The 9,745-nt window shown below is 32.6% G+C and overlaps 1 protein-coding gene across 1 annotated transcript in view; it reads right to left on the bottom strand.

Moving 5' to 3' along the window:
- The window catches only part of wb (wing blister), a 128,995-nt gene extending 120,297 nt beyond the window's left edge, over nucleotides 1–8,698 (bottom strand). The window contains exons 1-2 of the mRNA XM_067050668.1: nucleotides 8,677–8,698; nucleotides 6,849–7,105 (exon numbers count right to left, since the gene is read on the bottom strand). Coding sequence (XP_066906769.1) covers nucleotides 6,849–7,105; nucleotides 8,677–8,698 — 279 coding nt within the window. The remainder of the gene's footprint in view (nucleotides 1–6,848; nucleotides 7,106–8,676) is intronic.
- Between the last annotated feature and the right edge of the window lie 1,047 nt (nucleotides 8,699–9,745).

A 9,745-nucleotide genomic window follows, 5' to 3' on the forward strand; every position in this document is an offset into this window, starting at 1 on the left:
TCCCTGAGTTAACTCAGTTGTTAACCAGTTCAATGCATTTGCTCCCCCTTTCGGTCCAATGATCTTAATCCAGAATTTATAGTTATTTCCTGGGCACAATACCAGAAAAAAGGAGATAAATTTCGTCTTAACCAGTGGAACTTTTACTCATCTCTAAAGATTTGAGATAAAGAGTCCCTCCAGATTTAATTCTATGGTTGGAAGTCTGTATTTGAGTCGAGTTAGTGCTGGAGAAGTTCCTTTTGGAATCTCATTTTTTTTTTCTAATCGCCATCAATTTTTGGGGGTTTGGTGCATTTTAAGGTTGACCCCATCTAATTGATATATATTTTTAGTTCTTTTCTTTTTTTTACTTTGTATGGTTTTGGCGTCCAAAGCCTGTTTTTTAAAAAGTTATTCTTATATATAATGTGTTATTCTTATATATACACATTATATATAATGTGAGAGTAAAGCAATAAATAAATAAATAAATTATAAAATGTTTATAATATAAATGGCAACCAACTTGAAGATAGGAGCAGGAGATTAATAGATGAGATAAATAATGACACATTCATTAATTATAAATGAATAATCTTGTTTTAGCCCCCTTTTTAAAATGTTATTCAGCACAACAATAAAAAAAAAATTTGAATGCCTTAAAATAAATCGTACCTATTTTTTTTTTTAAGTGGTCCACTAATGAGTAGCTTACAAAAAATATATATTACGGTCTAAGTAAACAATTTACATAAAAATAAAAATAAACAAATATACGGAATAATTTATAACATATACTTTTTGGTAGTTTTCCTTAAACTTTTTCACAGCCTTGCTGCTAATAATAGACCCTACTCATGACCACCTTCTTTTCCTCCCAATACCAGGCTTCAGTAAAACATTCAAAACTTGAAGATACAATGCAATGTACACAAGGATGACAGGTTGAGAAAAGAAATGCCTATCCTTGTTGACCTAAGAAAGATGCGATGACAGGCATCTACCCAGTAACAATAATAAGAACATTTCATACCATTTCCAATTCGATTTTTCTTTTTATGCCTCCTCTTGAAAGGAAGTCCTTTATTGCTTGGTACCTCCCGAACGTTCCTGAAGAACGAACATCGCCCATTCGTCGTCCTGGAATAGACCTGATTCATCGGAAGTGGATGTTGCGTGTGGAGCTTTTTTGACTGGGATCTTCTTTCTTTGTGACCCAAAGCAGTTTTACGATGCCTCAGGGCTGCCATGGCCCATAAAACGATCCACTTTCATGGCCTTTTTCAATGAATATTCATTTGTTTTCTTTATTCCCTTTTCGTCGTTGTCATTTATTTTTTCCCTTTCCCTTTGCACCCATCCAAATGAGTGCTTCTTTCCTAACTTAGATTTATTATTTAAAACAGAATCCTTGTCATGAAGTAAAATTTCTATCTATGTTTCTGTCTCACAATGGTGTGTTTACTCAGTTAAGGGCCACTAAGACATCAAGTTTACTACTAACTAATACACTTTGAGAACCGAACCCCGGTTCTGTTTGTGGCTTCGGAGTGGCCTCGTGTTTTATCACCGTCGGTAATGGGCTTTTTATGTTCTAATGATTAAGATTACAAGCCTTTCCTGAATGCGCTTAGTGACAATGCTTGTATAAGTGAGTAATAAAAGACCCTCAGATACTCAATGCTAAAGCTTCCATTGCGTCATTAATGGAATATACAAATATAAATCTATAATAAAATAGTCGTCATCTGAATTACATTTAAATTTCTAAACAAGAAACAAATAATCGCTGGATAATCCAAATTGCTCCAATCGTTGAAAATCCAAAAAAAGATAGTCAAATTAGATAGACGTAGGGAATCGGTGATTAGTATCGATTATTCCATAACGATAAGTGTTTAACTTTTATAATATTTAATGATTACTACTTCCTCACTACCGAAGTAAGGAAGTAAAAAAAAGATTGTCCACAATAATCGAAAACGATAATCCACCGAAACAAATTTTTTTTCGTGTTTATCTTTAGTCAAATTTATGGTCTAGCATTGTCGATCGAATCTTTAATCTGATTTTGATTATATATTCAGAGATTGTGGTGGTTGGTATTTAAATGCTCCCATATCGATTTTATCATATTCCGTCCTACAACTTTCCCTATATGACGTAAATAGCTCCTATGTTTTGGCCGAACTTTAGATGTAATTAACAAATTAGTATTAAAAAAGTTTATTCACAACTTTTGCATACACACGCGCAAATGTATATTCCTTGGCGCATATTTCGAACACGGCTCATCCGAGTTGGAGGCAAGCTGAATATTAATGTCCATATGCTTTTCTACAAATTTTATGATATTTTCTTCATTAACGATATTGAAAATTTTATATTCATAATGCTTACATTAATTTTAAATTAAAAAAAATTTAAATGCGTACCATTACAATCCGTGAAGGGTTGTTGTTCATGCACCTAATCCCTCAATTTCACATATTCATGCAAATATGTAGTTTCCTGTAGTAAAGTGAAAAGGCTATTATACTTTACAGGTTGTAACAGTATACTACCTTCCCTGAGTTAACTCAGTTGTTAACCAGTTCAATGGCGTAATTCAGCGTATTTTGTTTGTGTTCAATTATGTACATTGTTTTGTGTTTATTGTGTAATAAAGACGTTCTTAATCAATCGAATGTGTACATATAAAAAATTCCCTTGCCATTTTTATATTTCAAAAAAAAGATTAATTTGATTCTCAAACGACAAATCAATTACCTCCGTAATGTAAGTAATTACGTATCAAATAAATATCTTCACTAAATAGATAATGCCCTGAAAACGCATTTTTCAGAAAAAAATAAAGAATTATAAGGAGATATAAAAAAAGAGAAAAGGGATAAAGTGAAGGAACTATATTGATTTAGGCAATTGTTTTTTTTTGTTGGAATCAGTGAATGGTAAAAACATAATAATAAGTTTTGTGAATAAAAATAATAATGACGTGAGCAACCAAACCCCATCAATAGCATCGGATTTTTCCTCAATTTCTTTTTGGAAATCAAGTTAAAAATGTAAATTCTTCACTAACTTTTCAAAATTTTCAAAAACGGTGGGTGGAGAGGGGAAAAGGTGAAACTCTTCAAAGGCATTTCTCTGACACCAACTTAATAAATTTTCAACACCAACTCAGTTTCCATGACGTCTTCCACAATTTATAGGTTATATAGTTTATATTGTTTCCTTAAACCATAGAATCGTTTGTCATAAAATTTTAAAAGATTATAACAAATAGTTGAAAGCGAGAAACCAAAAATATTCTATGGCGGTGTTATAAGCAGTCAAATTTGAGTCTGTTTTGTAAAAAAAAAAATTAATGGTGAAATAAAATTACTATTTTACCTACGTTTATTTTACTTTATATCAATCACCGTATATAATGATAACTCAGCCATTGATATACTATACATAAATTCCTGCTAAAAGGTATTGCGCATGAAAATAACCTAAAATAAATACATCAAAGTTAGAAAAACATTTACATAAACATACAATACCCAAGTCTCCTCCGTTACATGTTTGCCCAACAGTTGAACTAGAATCATTGTTTCGAGGACGGTTCTTGGATTGGAAAATACCATCATTGTCTTGTAAATCATGCCCACACCCTCCTGCTGACGGTTGGAGCCGGTAACAAATACAAGGAACTTCTTCGGAATATTCATCTTTGGAATTGAGCCATGAGATCCTAATGAGTTCAAAACAGGATACCAATGTCCATCGCTCAGTAGGTTCTTCATTGTAGAATTTTAATATACTATTTGGTCCAGTAACGTGAGTAATTTAGTTAAAAGTATGGCCTTGTAACTTTTGAAGAAATCGAAAAATTATACTTAGCCACAACACTTAAATAAAATATTTAACTTTCAACTGTTTAGTGAAGTTTTTCATAATCGCGTGATCCGAATATTTTTGTTAAACCGAATACTTGAAGATTTTTTTTCAAAGAAGCTAAGTATTTGAACACATTTGTCCATGTTTCTAGTCAATTCTTTAACGAAAGAACTTCATAATTAAATAGTAGCTAAAACTACAAGACGGAAACAGTTTCAAACTCCTTATGTGAAAAGAATAGACCTGGTTGCATTTGTAACTGAGTTAATCAGATCAAGATCAATATTCTAAGACCTCTGGTTCGGTTTATTTTCTTTAATTTTATTTCGATTGGGAATATTAACGTCAGATATTACAATATATCAAAAATCCAACTTTTGGAATGCAACTGATTCAAGTAAAAGCTGTTCATTGATTATACTAATCGAGAAAACTGTAAAAACCACTATATTTTACAAAGTATGAGCAAACACTAAAAATATAATTTTGTAAAGAGAAAGTTATATATGCTTTAGACAAAACACAGAAGATAGGTCATTATACAGTTTTTGCAACAGCGGAATTTAAAATGTAAATTTATTTAAACTCTATTCTGGGCAATATCTCAGGTTCCATGCAAGGGGAAATGCAACCAATCTTAGGAGGTGCATATAGTATTTAACAGAATTCCCTACGACGAAAAACATTTCGGTTCATTTTAGGAATTTGTTACGTATCTGCTCGGTTTCATAACTTCTGAACGAAATTCGTTCATTTACGCGGCAGGTGTGACATAGCCATTCTAAATTAAATTTATTGATTCGAAAATTATTAACTACTTTACTGACTTTAAATATCAAATTCATGTACCCTTTTATGTACGAGTATAAATATGTTTTAGTGTATGTATATTTCTCATTACCGAATAAACTTTGAAGTGTTATAATAAAAAACTATGAACTTTAGATTCCCGCTTTAAAGTTACTTGTAAGAATTACTACATTATTACAAAATATTTAAATATATATTTTAAGAGATGGACTGGTTTTATTTCAACTGCTTGAATGTAAATTTCGTTTTTCCAATATTTCTTTATTCATTAACTATTTCCATTCGTTATTAAATATCGTGTCATTCATTTTTTTTTTATATTCTCCAAATTAGAGAAAAGCTGTTTTCCAAAAATTTTCAAGATTGCATCATCTTCATTTCAAGATTCAAAATTTATGATCATTTTAATAAAACCTTAAAAGAAAAATGTAATAAAATGAATTGTATGTAAAACCTTTTTATACGAAAATCTTAAATTTAAGGAAACAAATTTAACATTTTCAATTTTTTTAACACGTTATAAACTCTAAAAATAACCATCGATTTTCACTAAGAGGTTGAGGACACCTCACTTAACAGTGAGTCCATATTACTGGGTAACCTTCACTGGAAACCGTACAAAAGGCCCAGGTTTTGAACGTGTCAGTACAGCTCCTGGAAGGATTACAACCGACACTTAAGGGAGTTCCAGGCTTGTTTGGCTCTCTACAAATCTTATTAGTTCATGTTTTCCTAGAGAGGTACTTGAAGATGTTTTTTTCTGTTGTTATTAAACTGATCTCGATATGTCTTAGACCAAATAAACCTTAAATACATATTTATAAGCACTTTTCTGTAATTATTAATTATTCGAATATTTCTCAGATCTTTCTCGGGCCATATATCTAATAAAACATGACAATCTATTTTTTGTTTCTTTTATCGAATAGCAAATGAGGTAAGTTCTCCAAATAAAGCCCATCTGCCATTTTTGTCTTATTGTGGAATCTAGAGATTAAACAAGAAACTGTATCGAATTCGATACGGGCGCGAAATGTATTCAGTTGTTAAATGAGTGTAATCAGACAAATTCAGAAGTAAAAAAAAAATTTATTAAAAATGAAGAAAAAAGATTTGGAATCGAGAGCAGGAAATATATAAAATTTTCCCAATGAACAGTTATATGAAAAATTAGATTCAAAGGAGAACAGGAGTATAGAAGGTATCTAAGGTTTCAGGGAGTGGAATAGAATGATACCAAATAGTATCAATAATCTGGAATACTAGAAAGGTATGAGAAAGCTCACAGATAAATTTTATGAAATAATTCATTACGTTCTTATGTTTCATGTTTAAATAGAGAATAGATGTGATTAGTTTTTTTTATTACATTTAGTTTAAAAATTTTATTTTTATCTAATTATGTATGTATTTTGATTCCGTTTTTCTTATTTTAGATTACTAAAATAATAATATTGTTACTATACCAACGGTTCTGCAAGGAGATGATTCGGCCAGAATCGTTCTCGACAACCAGATTTTTCCCCAATTAAGGGTATCCACTTGAAGCTGAAACACGCAGAGCTGCTTAACCATCAGGGTTGACTCACGGTTGCAACAATAGAATGAATAATTATTTGTCACATCAGGACTAGAACTTTAAGATTTTCAATAAAATCACTATTCCTTATTGCCCTTAACTATGGCTGATTTATCAATAAATAAAAAGTAAAAAAAAATCACGTCTAGGAAGCGAGATCTAACAGGGTTTCATTCCTTCTGACAAACATGTTCACAGTTATATAACCGTTAATGCCAACCAAGAATATTGAGAAAAAAAAACAGATTTAGAAGCCTATAATACTGTTTAAAATCCGACTATTCCAATTCTAAAAATATGTAAAGTTTTACAAGATACGTGAATTTGATTGAAGCTGAATCATAGTGGAGGAAAAAAAATACCCTATTTTTCAGGTGAGGAGGGGAAAGATTCCCTACTTCACAGTCGAGGAGGGGATAAATTCCCTACTCCATAGTCGAGGAAAGGAAAGATTCCTCACGAAGAACGTTTCTCTACTTATCCAGCTAGATACTAATCATTGGTACTAGAGGAATAAGCCTGGCAAGTGAGCCTTTGGTCCTATTCACCATCACGATCCCACTAATCATCATTAAAAAATTTATTAGCTTACCTGGCCTAGATCGACAGTGAACGTGACTGCTTCATAATGAAGGCCCTTGTTGAGGGCGGGGCTCTGCCACCAGGTGTCGGCCCTCCCGTCCACCGCGTTCTGGGGCGGGTGCCTCTTGTCGGGGGACCTGGAGTCGCAGACCCCGCAATGCCGGCCCCGCAGCCTGCAGAAAGCCTCGGGACCGTCCTGTCCACAGGTCGCGTTCGCCCACACCCGCGTCCCCTGGGCCAGGTTCACTGGCTCTGGGTAGAGGCCGCCTGAAAATTACAACAAAACGTCAGTAGATATTCATTAATTCAATAATAAATAAAAGGTAACAGTTATATTGATATCATAGTAAATGAGTAAAATGATAAGACATTATTTGATACAAACCACAGTTCAAAAGTAATAGAATGAAATGAAAATAAAAGTATTTGTCCTGAGCTGATGTACCATAAAGACATTCGTGTCCACCCTGGTCAAAAATATTGCATAATTGCTATTACTGTTGGCTGTTACATCTGGCCAAGTTGGACGTGAGTGGGGCCCTAGCTTAAGAATAAGATATAAGAAAAAGGTATACTATAAAATTAATTCGGTCGCCATTACTAGTAATTCGGCGAGAGGGATGCGCTGTCTGTCCTACCCTGGAAAGAGAGAGCGAAATGATGTAAAAAATAAATGTATAGAGTAATGATATTGCATTAATCGGAAGATGTATTAGAACGCAGTAAAATAATTTTTTTTTTATAAGTTAATAAATATAAGTTAGTCATAAAAGAAACTTATATAATCTTATAAACTCAAATAAAAGTGAATCTAACAACAATTAAATGTAGGAGATTAAATGACTAATTAAATGTTTTTCGGGCTTCTCTTAATTTACACATTTATGGATCTCATTAGTAATAAAAAGAAAACGTTTAGCTAAGAGTAGATTTTTATTTTTAAGAATGATCTGTCGTTATTATCTTTTCCTCCTATTTCATAAGATCCTTCATTCTCCACGAAGCTCCAGAGCAACTTTAAATGGTATTCTTTCGTAAATTACGTAATTTGAACTTCTGAAGAAAAAAACGTTTCCTCTAGTGGCTCCTAGTGTGGCCTGACCTTTATTTCTTAAAATTATCTTCAATGAAACCATAGAATAATGTAAAATTTATTTGAAGTAATGAGGGAAACAAAAATCTAGAGCGAAGATGTAAACGTAAAACTTTGTCAAAATAAAATTGGATTGTTTACTGAACCACATTGATTATTTACCGTTAAAAGTTTCTCCGAAAAAATGTATGAAAAGTTTAATATCTCGTACATTATCTGTACGCTCTCAGTTCTCTTAATAAGGGGTATTCATGATATTGTGTTAAATTTAAAATGTTTTACCATGTTAAATTTTATAAGTGTAGCATTAAAATCATGTTAAATGGTAAATGCATAAGAGCTCCGAGGGGATTTTTTGAGCAACTTGTTTAGTAACCTTTCCTTCCAAAAACTTCATGTTATTGTTTACTTCTAAGTTTTAATTGCAGTAATTTCTTACAACATACCTAATATAACTGAAAAGCAGAAGTGTAAAAGTTTGGCTACTTGATGTAAGATTATCTTTTTTAAAAAGTCCAAAACACAAGATAAAAGAAAAAACAAAACAAAACACAAACTACAAGTAAGTAACCTAACACGACAACAAATAAAACGGTGACAAGCTCAGCTAGTCTGTTTAAAACCATTAAACTGGTTCAAACCATTTTTAGTCCGTTTCAAACCATTAGTTTATTGTTTTATTCTGTTTTAAAGGGATCGGAAAAAAATTAGTCTGTCTCGTGACGTCATTCTTCATTTAACAGACCTAGTAACAGACTCTCAGCCATGTTACATGTTATATCGTTTCAACATGGTAGAAGAAGGAAATATTTCTCCATTTAACATAAGTGTTTCCATTTAACACGCTTTAACATGTTAAACTAAAGATCATTAATACCCCTATAGTTTAACATGATATCGAAATAAATATTGAAAAGACATTTGGTTCCAACCGTAAAGTAAGAAACTTTTCAGTGGCATGAAAGTGACGAAAGATCCGTAAATATCTGCCCATCATATTGTTCTCCCTTTACCTGGCATGAGTCTTCCGAAGTGGTTGGTATGAGCAGGTGACTAAATATACCCACAAGGTAACACCGGTCAGAGAAAGGGTAGTTCCGACAAAGTGCCTAATAGGTTACTATTATAGTTAACAATAGTACCTACTAGGTACTGCTACAGGTATTCGCAGCACCTGCTCCCCCAGCAACTGATTTATGTCCAGCGACCTTCCTAGAGGGTCACAGGTAAGTTCGGCGTACGCCCACTCAATAGGACCTCTCCTATTCAACGGAGGGACGATTCAACAAGGCCCTCCTGGTCCAAAATGGAAAAAAAAAAGGAGAAAAAATGTACCGCTCTTATTTGAAACATCCTAAATGAGGTAATAATTCCTTTTGATGGATGCGGTACAGTTGAGGCGAATCGCTGCAGAAGATTTATGTGTGTTCTCATTAATATAGTACCAGATTGAGGAAAGATATCCCTCCTAGTCTCCTTTTCCTCCATTTCGAAATCAACCAATGATTGCTTGTTCGAAATAAAGAGTCCATTTTTTTAAAACCAAGTTGTAGCACATTATGAAACTTTGCGTAAATAACAAGCAAAAGAATTATTATAATTAAATTGAGTACTATTAGACATTGCATACATCAATAGAGTATACACTTGTAGCCTAGATAAAGAATTCGTCTAGCAGATATATGAAATTGGTTCAGAACAGTATTTAGTTTTAATATAGTACAATAGCCCGGCTGAAAAAAAGGCAGTTATTTTACCCCAATTTTTTATTACTCTAATAAACACTATAGATTCTAGTCAAAATTTATGATACT

Source organism: Halyomorpha halys, unplaced genomic scaffold (assembly GCF_000696795.3).
Source record: "Halyomorpha halys isolate HHAL.00 unplaced genomic scaffold, Hhal_1.1 Scaffold1412.1, whole genome shotgun sequence".
In the NCBI taxonomy this organism is placed as follows: Eukaryota; Metazoa; Arthropoda; class Insecta; order Hemiptera; family Pentatomidae; genus Halyomorpha; species Halyomorpha halys.